Consider the following 18,241-nt stretch of genomic DNA (forward strand, 5'->3'; position numbering starts at 1 on the left):
CAAGGCTTAGCAAAGATATTGATGTCTTATGTGGCAAATATTTATGTTTTTAATGTTGTGAGTCATTGGTATGACCTTATAGAGTCTGTGGAGGCCTTGCAAAACCAAATATAACAACATTGTTTTAGAGAACAAAGACTGCTTTGTCAAGAAAATGTCCATGCATATTCCACCTTGCCCCACATGCCTTAAAGGGGTAGTTTGAGTTTTTTGCTGTCAAGACCTTTTTATACTTCCCCAGAGTCACATAAAGTTTTGGATATTTTTTTTTTATATGTTTCTGTTCAGATTGAAGGAACTAACTAACATCAGCATAATTACTTACAAGCTTTATTGCAATGCCTGGAAGTCTATGGGTACAGCTAGCATACTAATTGTTCCTGTAGACTTCCAGTCTTTTCGCAAACGCTAGTCAGCATTGCTTTAAAAAACAATTTCTAACCTCCTTCATATTGGATGCGAAACATAAAAAAATAAATGTTAATCAGACTCTGCAGAAGTAGAAAAAGACACAACCTACATTTCTCACAGCACAATGAGAAGAGAGAAAGTCCACTGCTCTGGACTGGAGCATAATTTAGCAGCAATATTCACAAATGTGCAAGCATTTGGTTCTTATTTACTTCCCATTTGCATGACCATTAAGTTTCCTCATCAATTTACAATGGCAAATATGGCAATTTGGTTTTGTAGGGCAATGCTTTAGTAAAGCATAGGTTATGATCCGTTCAATTTGAAGTGGGAATATCCGATTCTTGGTGTGCATTGTCTTCATTATCAATGTCTCTTGCCATCGATGTAAAAACATCCTTTCTAGAGTCGTGAGTCAGAAGGACCTTTGTCATGTTTCAGCCAGGCTACTAGATTATTGGCTTTATTAGCAAATAGAGTGTGGGACTCAAAGGGAAATCCCAAGTTTTTGTGCAATGCATTAGAAACGTTCATGGTTAGAGGTTTGAAGGCAGAAATTATTATGATTGGTTGACTCAATGGAGAGGGTGGAGCTTACTTTCCAACTGTAACCATTAAATGTAACTTTAATTCTATGACAGTCAGCGTAGGAATTATGGTTAGGGTTATGGTTTAATGTAGAGACAAGCACTAAGCACTAACTAGCTTCAAATGCGTCAAATACAAGCTCCACCCACTCCATTCAGTCATCCAATCACATTAATGTCTGCCTTCTGGGCAGATCTGTCTCCAAGACATTTTTAAGTAAGTGTTAAGTTCATGGTCAGGTCTAATTGTTTTGCGCTGAACTGCGCATGTACATGCTGTTAAATCAAATTCATTGCTTTAATTTCTAGTCGTTTTAAAAAAAAACTGATAACATGTCAGTTTGCATCTTTTATATAGTTGCACAGTAATGAGTGTTTCAGCTGCGTAAAAACATTGCCTCGTTTCTAATAAGTGCATCTACAGTTGTGCTCAGAAGTTTGTGTACCCTGGCAGACATTGTGACATTTTTACATTGATTTTGAAAATATGACTGATCATGAAAGAAATATATATTTTATTGAATGATAGTGATCATATGAAGCCATTTATCATCACATAGTTGTTTGGCTCCTTTTTAAATCATAATGATAACAGAAATCACCCAAATGGCCCTGATCAAAAGTTTACATACCCTTGAATGTTTGACCTTGTTACAGACACACAACGTGACACACACAGGTGAGAATGGCAATTAAGTTAAGTTCCAACACATGTGGCTTTTTGTGGCAATTAGTGTATAAATAGTCAATTTGTTTGTTAGCTCTAAAATGGATGCACTGAGCAGGCTAGATACTGAGCCATGGGGAGCAGAAAATAACTGTCAAAAGACCTGCATAACAAGGTAATGGAACTTTATAAAGATGGAAAAGGATATAAAAAGATATCCAAAGCTTTGCAAATGCCTGTCAGTAATATTCAATCACTTATTAAGAAGTGGAAAATTCAGGGATCTCTTGATACTAAGCCATGGTCAGGTAGACCAAGAAAGATTTCAGCCAAAACTGCCAGAAGAATTGTTCAGGATACAAAGAAAAACCTCCAGGCAACCTCAGGAGAAATACAGGCTGCTCTGGAAAAAGATGGTGTGGTTGTTTCAAGGAGCACAATACGAGGATACTTGAACAAAGTATTGAGTTGCCAGAAAGAAGCCTTTACTGCACCAGTGCCACAAAAAAGCCTGGTTACAATATGCCCGACAACACCTTGACATGCCTCACAGCTCCTGGCGCACTGTAATTTGGAGTGAAGAGACCAAAATAGAGCGTTATGGTCATTACCATAAGCGTTATGTTTAGAGAGGGGTCAACAAGGCCTATAGTGAACAGAATACCACCCCCACTGTGAAGCATGGTGGTAGTTCACTGTGTGATCTCTAAAAGAATCTTGTGAAGATTGATGGCAGGATGAATGCAGCATGTTATCAGAACATACTGGCAGACAATTTGCATTTTCTGCACGAAAGCTGCGCATGGGACGCTCTTGGACTTTTCAACATGACCCTAAGCACAAGGCCAAGTTGACCCTCCAGTGGTTACAGCAGAAAAAGGTAAAGGTTCTGGAGTGGCTATCACAGTCTCCTGACCTTAATATCGTTGAGCCACTCTGGGGAGATCTCAAACGTGCGGTTTATGCAAGATGACCAAAGACTTTACATGACCTGGAGACTTTTTGCCAAGACAAATGGGCAGCTATACCACCTGAAAGAATTCAGGGCCTCATAGAGAACTATTACAAACGACTGCACGCTGTCATTGATGCTAAAGGGGCAATACACAGCATTTAGAACTAAGGGTATGGAGATTTTTTTCTGTCTTGCCATGTTTTGTTTTATGATTGTGCCATTCTGTTATGGCCTACAGTTGAATATGAATCCTATAAGAAATAAAAGAAATGTGTTTGCCTTATGCTCACTCATGTTTTCTTTAAAATGGTTCATATATTACCAATTATCCAAGGGTATGCAAACTTTTGAACACAACTGATTTACAAGATTTACAACCTGGAAGGATTTTCTCTTTTGAGACACCAATCCCTGGTCTTATATAGCGAGTTTGCTTCTCAGGCGTTCTCGTGATCTTGCCTCTCTGGACTTCAAATGTCTGTGGCCTAACTGTCGCTTTTAATCTGACGAAGAAACTTATAAACAATGCCTGTGTTTGTGTGTGCCGGTGTGTGCGTGTGTGTGTGTGTGTGTGTGTGTGTGTGTGTGTGTGTGTGTGTGTGAACCTACAAAATGTACTGAAACCCTTAAGAGAATAATATATTATGATGTTAAATAACGAGCGTGAAAATAAAGTTCAAGGTTTGTGTGTGACTTACACATGAACACACTGAACACTCCAAAAATGCCATAGTACAGATAAACTTTTTGTATTAAATACAGCTTATTTTCTGAAAGATATCCGCACAATTTAGTCCATAATCAAATGACGTTCCGACTTGACAATAACTCTCGAGATGGTAACATTGAGTTAAGAGGATACGTGTTAAGCGTAGGGCATGGCGTGCCTGACAGTTACAGAGGAGAAATTAGAGTGCAAAAGAATGTTGGCGCGAGATGAAAGCAGAGGGCTCTATAATTCATTATTTTTGGCCTAATAACTCTAGTTCTTCAGCAGAAGACGTGAAACAAGCCTGTGCGCCTAAAGTCGAGCATGCCAATTGTGTATTAATTCGTTGGCACTTGCGATAACATTTCCTGAATGGAGCCTATATGAGTTCTCGTCTTCTAGTGATGCATATGTATTGCAGATAAATCGTGAATAACATTTCAACAAGACATAGGTTAACGTTTTGGGACAATAGTATGACATACTCTCAGCCCTACTGAAATTCACCATTAGGCTACAGAATGATTTTAGTCTTGTCTTTATATCTAACGCATTATTCGTTTGGACTGCAACTCCAAGTATGGATAAATATAATAAGTTAATTGGTCTTTAATGAATTAGACTTAACATATTCCAACAAGGTATGCTGTCTACGGATCTCGAGTAACTCATGTTATTGAGTTTTCCAAGATTGAGTTGGCGCCGAAGCGCCTTTAAAATAGTGACAGCCGGGCTGTCAAGTCAACGCAAGATTAACAACAAGGTAGTCAAACTGCCACCGGGCAAATACCCATATTGTTCACATTGTTTCCTTTATTTTACATAAATTGACTTGTTTAGAGATTGAAAAATGTAGGGTATCGAGTCCTCTATAAGCAACCAGCGGACATTTGGTATATTTGAAATGCGATTTCGTGAGTGGTGGGGTGGCCATGGTTACATTGGTTCAGCTTGGTTTTCACTTCAAATGGATTTAAATAAGGTAATAGATTTATCATTACTTTTACAACAATAGAAACATTATCGTGAACAAAATAGCATTGCAATCGTTTTACTCTAAATGTTTTCAATAACATATTGTATGAAAAAATGAACCATTATGATGTGATACTTACAAAATGTTCCAAATAATGCAATACGATGGCATACAAAATGAGCAAAAATAGTATTTTCCTACGGCAGTAATTTATTTCGTATTAGGACTACTACGTTGCCTAGCTATATGCTACTTGTCATAAGCTTTGGTTGTGATCATTACATAGCGAGTCACTAAACCATTCCCTTCCGCAGAAATGTTAGGCTTAACAATAGAACTAGGCTGCAGATGAATAACATTATTTATTTTTTACAAAACATGACAAAAAACGGTCCGACCGTTATGGTGGCACCTGAACCAGAATTTGTGTAGAGAATACCAGATTACAGTTTCATTGGCGGAACTGTGAATGAATTATACATGGGTGTAAATTAAGAAGGGAACCACACCCCCCACTCCAATATTACAGACATATGCCCCCCCTGGAAAATAGTGAAAATCCTGGGATCAATTGACCTTTACCCCCAATATACAATACGAACCAACGCGACTGGAATTACATAAGGTAACGACTCACAACTTCCACTTCATTACTGATTTACTGCCTCTTTATAGCGGTTATCTACTGTGTCTATGCCCCGCGTGCGTTTATAGGCCTACTCATTCCTCTGTCTGCACACTATTAATCACCTACAAATGACGGTCTATACTATGGGTTCGTGTAACGGGCTCCAGTCAAATGTAAACGTTGTATGTCATATATTTCATCAGTGCTGATGATCTAGCCGAGTAATTTCACCATATCCAACATGTCCCAGTCTTAAATTCTTTAGTTTTTCGTTGCAAAAAACTAAATGTATTGCGTCGTTGTAAGCGATAAAAAATTTAAACGTATTTTACTTAACAAATGGAGACAAAAATGCCCTTTAACTGTTGTTAAAATAAGAATATTTGATTAATGAGGGCATTTTCCCATCTCCATTTTGAAAAAGGATTCATTTACGACACAGTTTACGGTACATTTACAATCGGTTTGTGGTTAAATTAGGGTTAGGGTTATGCATTGAGTTTAATCTTATGAGTTACGGTTAGGTTTATGGTTGATCAATGTCGTTTTTGGGGTATAACAGGGTTAGGAGAAACACGTTGCTATGAATGGACTGTGTTGACCACTCCGTTACAGCTTCGGGTTACATATTCTACCAAAACAATTCAAACTAGCCCTCTGGTAGTCTGCAAACCATTACCAATTTTGTGTTGTACATGAGTCAATGTAGTGCAGTCGCTTGTCCATGTTACTAATGGTTGCTTCTCATACAATGATCATACCCTACATTTTCTGATACAATAGCACATGGACAAGTTTTCTTGGTTGTAGCGAATACGCCTGATATGTGTTGGGAGGCCATGGGGAGGTGCTAAATCCTGCGCATTAATACAGAGGTTAAGATGTGTGCGGTTACAAATAGATGGTGCGGATAATCAACCTTCCTTAATCAACCATCCGATGATTAAGGTATAATGTTGAAATTACTGGGATTTTGTTTTCATCGCCTCTCAATAATTTGAAGCATTGTTATAGCCTACATTTTGTCAAAATTATATAATGATGTGCTTTTATGTCACAATTTTATCCTTTAAAAGTGTAAAATATATTTTTTTAAATACACTTTTATTAAGTTATTTAGAAAATGCTACATGTGTTTGTTTTATCCAAAGCGACTTACAATTGAGGCTATGAACATTCATACCATATTACTACTACAACTAAACCTAACACCTACAACATACAGTAGCTCTGGTATGGTTTGAGGTGGAGCCGATTGGCCCTGGGATCAGTTGAAGTGGAGTGCGGGGGACCTGGTATGGGTTGAGATGGAGCCCTGGTAGTCAGGGGGCACTTGATAGGCTGAAGTGTCCACATATTCAAGCACTATCCGTCTATCTATCTACATTTTGCATTCACAGTAGATTGTCCCAGGGGCTTCTGACCATTAGGGGCCTTGTGTGCCTTATAGCCCGAGGCCATAAATCAATAAATTATCCTCAGATGACTACATTTAAAGTTCACAACGAGAAAAAGTAAACATGCTTTGCTTCCTGTGACATATTGGCCTAGTTTAGATCTAGGTTAGTAGCCTATAATATCTTCCCAAATATCTGCATCTCATTATTTTCTCAAATGTGTCCAAAGTCTGCTGCATAGAAATGTAATTGCTGCCCAAACTGGAGACCGACTTCATATAGCTTGTGTTATTCAAATGAAATATGGTTTGGCCTCCAGGCTGGATGACATGGTAATCCACTCCAACCAATGAGGAAGCACGCTTGTGTATGCCAAGAGAAGTAGCAACTCGTCTAATCCATATGCGCAAAGTTTTCAAAGAAACCGTACAGGTTTTCATCTGCTCTGTTCTAGAGACTTTCAAATTAAGGGACTACGCCATTTAGGATTTGGAGAGCGACGGAAGAAATCAGGAAATACCCTCTTTGCGATCGCATGTGTTCTTTTGTATTGCTTTTTTCGGTTGCCTACTCAGTGGATATGCATCGTTCCCATCTGTAGCACTCTATGGTGCCCTTGACTGCGCATCGAGTTTATGGGCCCCCTGTTCAATGATGACTATGAGTTCAATGTCGGACAGTCTGGTTGCCTCTGATCCATCCAAATCAGCGTTTCTGGAATTCGGGCAAGGCTATCCAGGCCACCAGCAACACTCCCCCGCTTTGTCCCATAACCACTACCCTGTGCACGGCTTGCATCCCGTCGGACACTCGCAACACGATAGCCCATTTTCTTCTAGCGCGTCATCCTATGGCCGCCCGCTAGGCTACCCTTACCACGCTCACCACCCGAGTGCCTACTTGCCATACCAGCACAGTAGCCACAACAACGGTCTGGGACACACGAGAATAGAGGAAACAGGTAAGTTATTTAAAAAAAAAACATCGGTGTTGACTTATTGACGTTTGTTTAGGCTAATGTTTGTAGCTTTCTTTTAAATCTGGTGCGGCGTGTAGCCTACGAAAGCAATTAATTGAAATGCTGAACATTTTAATTGAGTAGGCTACTTAACTCTAATCCGTATTCGAAGCCTATAGCTACATTAACCACAAAAGAAAGATATGGAATTTATTCACGCGCAAATTATTTAAGTTATTTGAAATACGAGACTCCTAGAAATGTGATTCACCCATGGTTCATGGTTCATGTTATGCAATATCTGAGCACTTTTACAAGTATTGTTCATCAAATGTTTCCAGACTACTTACCGAGCCTCGAAATACAGGACTATAATCATGCAAACAACTGTTCTTGTTTCAAATGGACAGATGCAGCAGAAAATAATAAATGTTTTACAGTATCATATGACCTATTAATCGTTTGAAATATCAGGCGTGTTCACTTGGCTCGTACATTAATGGTCCGCAAAACCTAGAAGGTGAAATAGTACCACAGTGTAATTTGCCACAAGCCGCGGATTTGAGATATGAGAGATCAAACATTTTGTCTTGAGGACTCTCGCGGATCACAGAGCCCAGAGAAAACGTGATTTTCGTTTAATATATTATATAGGGGGGGCTCAATGTTTTACGTGTTTATGTACTTTACATGTTTTAAAAATAATTTGATGTATACATTACTGTACATGCCCAAATGAAACATCACTTAAGGAGCACTGCATCCAAAATGCTAGCTTGCCTCTGAAGCGAAGTCCTGGTCAGTCCCTGGGTGGGAGACCAGATGCAGCTGAAGGTAGTGTTGGAGGGACAGTAGGGGGCACTCTACCGTCCGGTCTTAAAATTGAATCCCCATGCCCTAGGGCAGAGATGGGGATATCGCCCTGGAAGGGTGCAGTCTTTCCGATGGGACGTTAAATTGGTGTCCTGAATCTGCGGTCACTAAAGATGATTAAGCATGTATGTAAGGAACACAAACTGAGACCACATTCTCTTTTACATCTGGGCCCTGCGTTTACATGTTTACATATAGGCCTACCGTTCAGGTTCAAAGATTAAAAAAAAACACAGAGTACAGACAAAACAAAACATATAATGATTAAGAAATTGCACAAAACAGAAAACAGATTCCTTGTCACTTATCGCAAGAGTAGGGGTGTTAACCTCGGTGTTTTGGCTGTATTCCCAACATGGCCACATTATCGTGGACACTTACTAATAATCCTAATTTGCATATATCAATATTCACCTCTGCGCCTCATAGATAGGTGGTAAGCAATCTGGTGAAAATTGGCTGCTGTGCATTACCGAAGGCAATAGGGCTGTGTGCGTGACTGTGCTCGAAATGGGTGCTACACATTGGTGTTAGATGAGGTGATCTTTCCCCATTACCATGTAAAGCGCTATGGGTGCTATAGAAAATTGCTAAATTAGTCAAATTAATAATTAGATTAACCTCAACAAAGATGTAGGTTAGTACTTACAATCAAACAGGATTTAAACATCACAATCAAGTTTTTTCATCTGTGATTAATTACTTAAATTACTTGGTCTACAAATACCAGGACTGAAACCGAGCAATTGCATTTATAATCAAAACGAAATACAGGCGCATACCACAATCATTCCACGTAGACTTTTATAACTGGACAAAATAATAAAGTGTCTATTGCGAAAATATTGTTCTTTATTGATATTTTAATCTGGTTGGAACTAAATGCCCTAAGAAATGTTTATAGAAATACCACTCAATACCACTTCTATCCAAATAATGTTAGAATGCTACTAATCGTTCATAATATTTGTCAAGGGCAAACTTGCTTCAGAGTTTAGTATTGATAGCCTATTTTATCCTCAACAAAAAAAACGTGCGTTGTTTCACCGGCAGGGAATGTGGTAACATTGATTACCTGCTATGCCGCCAGTGCACTGTTGGTAACTGCCATGATTATTCACTGTCTCCAGACACCCAAAATGACAATTACCCTCTTAGAATGTTTGTGACTATTTGATGCATTTCGTGTGTTGGAAAGTTGAGAAGTATTTAGGGCCACCAATGAATGTAAATGCAATACTCTCGAGGAAGACTCATTAGGCAATATTTATAGTAGTTTACTATTAATTACTATCTTCTTTCTGAACGTATTATTATTAGCAAATAAGTATTAGCACATTCATATATTATTGTTTCTTATTCTTATTTGTTGAATCCCATATTATCGTGGATTTCAATAACAACGCATAACAACACCATGACATAATGGTTATAACAACAACAACAACAATATTAATAACAATAAAGCAACCAATATTAGCTGTAATAACAATTAATACTTTTTTAATGTTGCCATTATAAAAAAAATAGTTAATTGCATGTCAATATTCGTTTTAGTTCTTTTAACGTACATGCATAATCGGTAACATGACGTAATGTCAATGAGCTTGTTTAATATTTGCTATCTGAATTATAGCTTTAGAATTAAAGCTATAATTCAGTAGGGGGCTAGGGACAAATAGCCAGGGTACCTAGGCTGCAGCATGGGTTTGAATACGACCTAATGTTTTATCAGCAAAACACACCTCAATAGTTAAAAATAAATAAAATGAAAAGTGGTTCTATAATAAAGCTCAATCTCCTAAATGTCCAGGGTTGTAGCTTAATATCGAAAGACTGCATATATGGTCACGTTACTACATGAACGTCTTGTGGGGCCTAACGCAGCTGTTTCTCTAAGCACTAGTTGGCATGATTAAATGTCATAACAATGAGAATAATACGGAGCACTCATATTCCCAGTGCTCATGACCTCTTGCAACGTGAGGCATGAAATATAAGTTAACTATGCCCATTGAGGGCAAATTCATTGGCATAAATGTATTTTAATTGCGGTCTGGTGTATTATTATTTTTACTCTTATTGCTGTTATTCCAAATATCCTGATCATAATCGGTATTTTTAATTAAGGCGAAATGATAAAACAACTTTTTCTTTATTTTCTTATCCCTCTCATCCCTTTGAAGAACTTGAGAAGCCAACCACGGTGATCGAGAATGGAGAAATTCGACTGAATGGGAAAGGGAAAAAGATCAGAAAACCTCGGACGATCTATTCAAGTTTACAACTGCAGGCGCTCAACCAGAGATTCCAGCAAACCCAATACCTCGCACTACCTGAGCGTGCCGATTTGGCTGCAAAGTTGGGACTAACTCAAACGCAGGTAAATCTTAAAGCATTTAATTGAAATTAAGAGCATTTCCATTTCTTCACTGCTATAGCCTAACTGTTCAATACAATTAACTTTTCAGTAACTTTTTAAAGAGATCTCATTTGTTCGAATGGAATGAATGTGCAAGCGTATAATCAAATGTTGAACAAAAAAAGTATTCCTATATTGTTTACTCGAATCGAGTGTTCTCATCTCAAAAGGTATTGGAACCTTTAGTCGAATTGCTATTAGTCAAAATGCATGATGTCAACTCTGTTAAACTAGCAGTTAAATTGCAATATGAAATTTGAATGCAACATGAATCCCCTTGGCTTCAGCTGGCATGAAATGACATTGCGTGGTATGGTAGGGTTGCTCCTTTGTTGGCAGCGAGGCCAGGCAACAGAGAAGCAGGGTGTAACGCCATCCAATATTATCTTCATTTTGGGCTCGGTTTTCTATCTTCTAGTATTACTCAGCTGGACCTGTATTTACGAAAGCCTGGATTCCTGGACAAAGATTATGCCTATATGGGAACATAAATCTATTTCCGTGGTAATTCTCCACGGACTAGCCTATACATGTTTGTTTTACGAATCGGTCCAAGCAGTCTTAGAGGGTTTATCTAAAATTCTGTTTTTAGATCATAAATGCTATTATATGGACTGAGGTGATATGTATCAGCACTCACATTTTATGAATATTGCTTAGCTGTCATTCTCTGAGGTATCACGCAAGTGTCAGTCAACTCCTTAAGGTATATTCATCACCCTCTGGCCTAAATCTTTCAGTCAAGGTGTTTGTCTTGTAACTTTTACCTGCTATCTGTTGGGAGGGGACGAAAAAGAGGGCATAAACTTCGCCATTTTGTTTTTTGGTAGCGGAAGAGAGAGTATGTCGCGTCATGTTTCCTCTAAACGTAGTGGAACCCCCAAATGAGAGGACAATTAATGCCGAGAAAGTATATAGTTTGGGGTTGGGTTATTTTAAATTTCAACAGTGCTCATTGCCCAGGTACTCTAAATTGCATGCATCCGAAGAGCTCCCCCAGGAAAGGTTTATTGGCTAATCCAAATGGAATATGTGTATTCTCAATACTATTGCTAATTTGGAGCAAAGATCTGTTGGATCTAAAGCTGAGATAATACATTCATCTTGGCTTGTAGAGAGTGTGATGTGCTGCTAAAACAGTAGCGCCTTAGGCAATATAAACGCAAACGCCAAAAAGCATGACCTTATGCAAGATGAGTACTTCTTGTGTTGATAGGACATAATTTGCCTAAATATTTGAAATTGGAAATATAAAATAAAAACTTTAAGGACAGTATAGTCTTATATCCCCATTTACAAAGATTTAGGAAAACGATTTAGATTTAGATAAAGCCCTTTCAAGTGGATGGCATTATACTGTGGCTATTTCTTTTTATGGAACTTTTTTTCTGCCGGGTAATGCCAGATGTGCCATTACATTAAGCATATTTAAGCCCTACACGTATCTGTAAAATTGTGTGAGCACTGACCTTTCTTTTTTGGAGGTAGGTTTAGTCAAACATTATTCTCTCTTTTATTCCTTCTTTGTATTTATTCTACGGACTTTTTTTCTATCCTGAAAAAGTAAAATGCTAAATATGAATAGGCCCTTCTCGGAACCAATGTGAAATGATGCTGCAGGATGTATGAATAACTGACATTAAAGTTTTCTTTTGATGAATTATTAAAAACAAAATTGTAATGGCAATAGTTGAACTGAAGTGATCATTCTTCATATTCTTTTCCCTATTAGTAGTAATCATAGTAAAATTTACATTTCAAATAGATTGTGGGCAGTACTATTTGCACTAGAAACTCCAACCACCACTTGCCACACATTTAAAGGAGAGTGGTTTCCCTAAATTGTACGGCACACACACTGAGGTTTAGTTAGATATGTGAGACAGTTTTTTGGGGACCGATTTTTTTGTACTACCTAATTACGAAACATTTCAAATTGAACGCTCAGCTGAATGTTGCTGTTGAAATCTAAAACCAATACTTACAATATTTTGTTACAGTAATAGCTACTTATATTAGCATGCTGTTGATTCACAGTGGGGTGACATGAATTGATGAAAATGTAAGTTCAAACGTTTGCTATGTTTAAATACATTTATAACGTCATTTGCTGGTCAATTACTGATATCATTGATTCTTGGAGAATGTTCTTATAGAATGCTTCATGATATTTTTTTACATTATCATACCAAATCAAAACCTCAAAAACATCTCTGTTTTTTCTCCTTTGTTTGTAAACAAATGTACTGGAATACATACATAAATGATAATAGTATAGCTACGTTACCATAGTGGGTTATGAGTGAGAAATTGTAATTTGGTTATCCACTCTCATCAAGTGACCCTAACCCTTTTAATGTTTAACTGAGCATGTGTAAAGGAATAGAAAAATGTAAAAGTCTGCTGCACGTTCCTCATAAACTACTATAAATGTAATTCTTTCAAGACATCACCACAACAGTAATTCTGTCATCAGTGTGTTTGGAGTGACACTTTTGGGAAGATCTCTCATTTTGGTCTGTTTACGAGCGCTGGCGAAATGTGTCTGAGCCGCGTTTTCCACTCATCTTTACAATCAATTGGAATTAATAATGAAATTTTACTAGCTGATTTTACTATCCTGCGGTGTTGCGGTTAGATTAACGTCTCACCAGGCATTCTTTATGTCAAAATATCTGTCAACTATCTGCATTGTTCGTGTAATGGGGAAAACAACCGTAAAGAAATGCCAAATGTCTTGCTTCAGATCTGTTGTAGTGTATAATCCTGATGATCTGAAGCCACCCACCGCCATCTGTATTTTTTCTTTCTTGTGAAAGCTCTGCTTTCAGTCAAACAGCTTAGGCTATTGTTCTAATACGGAAAATATGTGTATGATTCATTTGGACTCACAACGCAGTCCGCAGTTAAAATTTGAATAATGTAACGTTCGATTTTGCACAATGATGCTTATAACTTGCATGGTGAATAACCAATTATATTATCCTATAACAACACTACAACAATGGTTATTGTCATTCGATATTGCTTTATTTTTTTTACTACTCACTGAATAATAATGCTAATAATAATGACATGCATAAGTGAATAATGATTAGGCTATAGTAAAAGCTTATAAATGCATACCCAAATGACTCTTTCATCATATTGCAGGTTAAGATATGGTTCCAGAACAAACGCTCCAAGTACAAGAAGATCATGAAGCATGGCCCGGGCGGACCAGAGGGAGAGCACTTGCACCCTGGTTCGTCTGGGTCCCCGTGTTCCCCGGGGATGGCGCCACTTTGGGACGTTTCCATGACAAATAAGGGAACGTCTGTGCACTCTGGTGGATACATGAACAATTTCGGACACTGGTACCCAAGTCACCACCAGGAATCTATGCCGAGAACTCAAATGATGTGACGGGATGTGGGACAATGGAATGAAATTCTGTTCACGCTCTCCTCAACTGACTTTACTCAATCTCAACATCTCAGTTCGTGTACCTCCTATTCTGTTTGTATAGGAACCGCGTAGCCTATAGGCCTACACTTTTAACAAATAGCTCCAAATTGCTTTTTAACATGGAGGTTATAGCAGCTGTCACATTAGAGACTTTTCTCCTGAAATTACGTTTGAAGGTCTTTTGTTTGGATATCATCCCAGGTTTGGCTTTACAATTTCTTGGACATGAAGAAATGGCCGCACGGATATTGCGCCTATATTATAACCTACAGTATGTGGATCTGGATTTTGTATGCAGTTCAGGTTTAAATAAATGCTTAGTGGTATACTGTGCACTGCTTTTCCTCTTTTAACGAAATAAGCAATATGTTCGCAACTTCGATCAACAAAAATACAAAATTAATTTGTTAATCTAAATAAAAAAATAAAAAATAACTTTCGAAAAAAATTCAAACACCTGTTTTCTTAAAAAGTAAAATCCCAGGAACTAGGCTATATACATGGGATCATGCATGGAAAACATGTGGATGACGTTTTACTGCAATCAATAGATACACTGGCGTGGCGTGGTGATGCCGGGCTGGGGTGCAAGCTGTCCTTTCACGCACCAACGCCAAACCCCAAAAATATTTAACATAGAGGCCAAGCACGGGCCTCCCATACCGCGGGGCCTGGTGCAGCCGAAACCCGGATAGCTACGCCAGTGAATAGATGGAATTACTTTTTTGTTTAAAATCAGTGGCAACAGCGTTCCGGTTGCTTTCTTAGGCAAAAGAGCAAACATTATTGGAACAAGCATTATTAACACACACATTTTGATGAAAATGGTAAAATAAATGTGCGATTGGGCAGTTCCTGCACTTATTTTAGCCCAGGTTAAGCGCAGTTTAAAATAGTATATGATTTAAATATGTTTTTCTAATACATAGATTAATTTAAATTAATTAATTTATATCAAAAAATTCCAAGGGCACCAAAACAGAATAAAACAACGATCTATAATTACTCACCCTAAAACATCTGGAGAAGCAATAAAGGCAACCATGGTCAATGATTTTATAAAATGGGCACGTCAATTATAGGTAATTTGGGATATAACTTGTTAAATAAAGCTTTCACTCCAACACTATAATTACCAGCAATTTGCAGGCAACAAAATATAAAAACTGAAAGTCCATAGGAACTAATAGGAAAAGGACAAGCAGCATCACCGGCTTTCGCAGGTCAACGAGGCAAATGAATCGTGATTAACCCAAATTACTTGCAGGTGTAATTGTATACGTAGTCCGAAACAATTAACTGAAAACGAGAGGTAAAGGACTTGATAGCTCTCGAGACCATACCCACGGTAAATGTATAGTATAGGCATGACAGAATATTGAACAAGAACTCTGGGGTGAATATTTTTTATATAGGTTTTAGATTAGATTAGATTCAACTTTATTGTCATTGAACAGTACGAGCATGGCTACAGTACAACGAAATATATAGGTCCCTCCATTGTCAACGTGCAGTTGGATTCTTTTCCACGAATATTCTACAGACGGTTAAATATGGCCAAAAAAAAAAATATATACACAAATGTACCTTACTACATACTTTGTTCTCGGAATGAAGTTGGTTAAAATATGTCAAGGTGCTGCAAATTCTTATAGAGCACCTTCTTTTACACCTTCATTGGCAGTCTTCACCCTCACTGTGTGTGCAAGAGGCACAGGACCATAGGCCAAACCTTTAACAACTCAAATAAAATATATAATCGCATACCTTGTGGTCAGCATAAAACGTGCGAATATGTCCTTAGCCCAAAGGCTGGTTTTATTTAAGAAACTTGAGGCTATATCCGGGTAAACTGTTAGGCCGGTTTTCATTCGGCCTCATTTTAGCCTACACTAGTTAGCCGTGTGCAGGAAACTAACATATTCAGTCCAGCATACGATATTATCAGCATTATAAATGAAAACCAAACATGGACGTCAATGTTCTTCGTTTTTTATACTTTTCGTGGCAACCCAATCATTACTGTGGAAGCACAACCGTGCTAATTACAAAGCGGTCATTAAATACTGGTATATATAACGTGTGCAACATACAGGTGCGTATGCAGGGCGAAAGAGCAGTCGAATTAATATAAAATGGATATTATGGATAACCCTTAAACTTTGATTGGGAAAGGGTACTAAACAGTTATACTATACACCACAAGCTACAGTCAAGGTGGTTCGGGTTTTGTGTAAGAAGACCAAACACATCATATAGCAAGGTATCATAATAGACATGCAAATGACATTCAACCAGTTGATTTAATCAAATCATATTGTTAGTGCAATGCATCTTAGTCTACCATTCTTAACACCAAGTGGCAGAAGAGTGTCACAGTGAAAAGTAACAATCCAATAGGCCAATGACAAGCCAACAGCTGTCTCTCATGCCTCTTCCATCCCATCTTTGTTTTTTTTTTTTGTGTTATATGTTCCTCTATATGAAAATGAGAGTGGCGAGTGATGTTTGTGGCAGAAGGGAAACCATATCCCTCTCTGTCTTTGAGAGGCAGCAGGACAGCTGTGTACTGGGTTGTGGTCCTCCTCAGCTGTGGTTCTCAGTTCTCAGCCAGCCACCTCCAGATAACCCCACAATGACAGACCCAGAAGTGTCATCCACATGTAATGTGGTTTGTTGTCCCATTAGTTTGCTTGTGGGAAAAAAAATACAGGAAATATGGTTTCTTGTTTGACTTAACTTGTCTAGCTGGTATATCACGTGAGTGACTGCAAGCTTTGCCCATACTTGTTCCTCAAACCACCATAAATATACTGCACCTGTTCATATATGTACAACTATATGTGTGTGTATATATATATATATATATATATATATATATATATATATATATATATATATATATATATATATATATATAGAGAGAGAGAGAGAGAGAGAGAGAGAAATCCACAGTGAGGTGTGTATATATATATATATATATATATATATATACACAGCACTGGAAATAATTAAGAGACTACCTTCTTTCCTTTCCAATTTTAACCTTTTTCTTTCCTTTCCAATGTTTTCCTTTCTCTTAATTTTAACCCTTCTGTTCGGAGCTGTGTATATATATATCAAGTCAGAATGTTTTCCACCTTTAATGTGACCTATAACGTGAACAATTCAATTGAAAAACAAATAACCTGGTTGCATAAGTGTGTACACCCTTAAACTAATACTTTGTTGAAGCACATTTTGATTGTATTACTGCACTCAGTCTTTTTCGATAGGAGTGTATTAGCATGGCACATCTTGAGGTGGCAATATTTGCCCACTTTTCATTGCAAAAGTGGTCCAAATCTGTCAGATTGCGAGGATATCTTCTGTGCACAGCCCTCTTCAGATCACCCCACAGATGTTCAATTGGATTCAGGTCTGGGCTCTGGCTGGGTAATTCCAAAACATTAATCTTCTTCTGGTGAAGCCATGCTTTTGTGGATTTGGATGTGTGCTTTGGGTTGTTGTCGTGTTGAAAGGTGAACATCATCTTCAGCTTTATCAAGAACGCCTGAAGGTTTTGTGTCAAAATTGCCTGGTATTTGGAACTGTTCATAATTCCCTCCACCCTGTCTAAGGCCCCGGTTCCAGCTGAAGAAAAACAGCCCCAAAGCATAATGCTGCCACCACCATGGTTAACTGTGGGTATGGCGTTCTTTGTGCAGTGTTGTTTTTGCGCCAAACATACATTTTCCCACATGCTTTTGGAGGACTTGATGTTTTTATTTTTTATTTAAACAATGAGATGCCTCGGATGCTTTGGAAGCTCTCTGCGGACCATGGCTTTTGCTCTGAGAAAATGTCAGGAAAATCCTACTAGAACAACTGAACTTTATTTGTGATTAATCAGAGTCACTTTAAATGATGGCAGGTGTGTAATGACTTCTATTTAACATGAGTTTGAATGTGATTGGTTAATTCTGAACCACATTCCCAGTTCTAAGAGGGTGTGCACACTTATGCAACCAGGTTATTGTAAGGTTTTTATTTTTCGTTTTTCCCCTTCGAGGATTTCAGTTTGTTTTTCAATTGAGTTGTTCACATTATAGGTCACATTAAAAGTGGAAGTTCTGACAATTTATCTTTGTCTCATTCTTTTACATCGCAAAAACCTGCCATTTTAACAGGGGTGTGTAGACTTTTTATATCGACTGTTTATCCTAAATTCT

General features: G+C 37.9%; 1 protein-coding gene across 1 annotated transcript; it reads left to right on the forward strand.

Annotated features, from left to right (window-relative positions):
• The first annotated feature begins 6,745 nt into the window (after positions 1 to 6,745).
• LOC105028424 (homeobox protein Dlx4a) lies at positions 6,746 to 16,841 on the forward strand. The gene is made up of 3 exons (XM_010901171.4): positions 6,746 to 7,291; positions 10,348 to 10,544; positions 13,737 to 16,841. Exons 1-3 carry the CDS (start codon positions 6,982 to 6,984, stop codon positions 13,986 to 13,988), a joined length of 759 nt encoding a protein of 252 aa, XP_010899473.1. The 5' UTR covers positions 6,746 to 6,981; the 3' UTR covers positions 13,989 to 16,841.
• Positions 16,842 to 18,241: the final 1,400 nt, after the last annotated feature.

The sequence above is a fragment of the Esox lucius genome, chromosome 11 (assembly GCF_011004845.1).
Source record: "Esox lucius isolate fEsoLuc1 chromosome 11, fEsoLuc1.pri, whole genome shotgun sequence".
Taxonomy (NCBI): Eukaryota; Metazoa; Chordata; class Actinopteri; order Esociformes; family Esocidae; genus Esox; species Esox lucius.

Excerpts from the sequence above, each read along its gene's own strand:
- LOC105028424 (XM_010901171.4), top strand. The coding sequence starts at position 6,982 with ATGATGACTATGAGTTCAATGTCGGACAGTCTGGTTGCCTCTGATCCA. Across the intron at positions 7,292-10,347 it reads CACGAGAATAGAGGAAACAG|AACTTGAGAAGCCAACCACG; the intron begins GTAAGTTATTTA and ends ATCCCTTTGAAG. Across the intron at positions 10,545-13,736 it reads TGGGACTAACTCAAACGCAG|GTTAAGATATGGTTCCAGAA; the intron begins GTAAATCTTAAA and ends ATCATATTGCAG.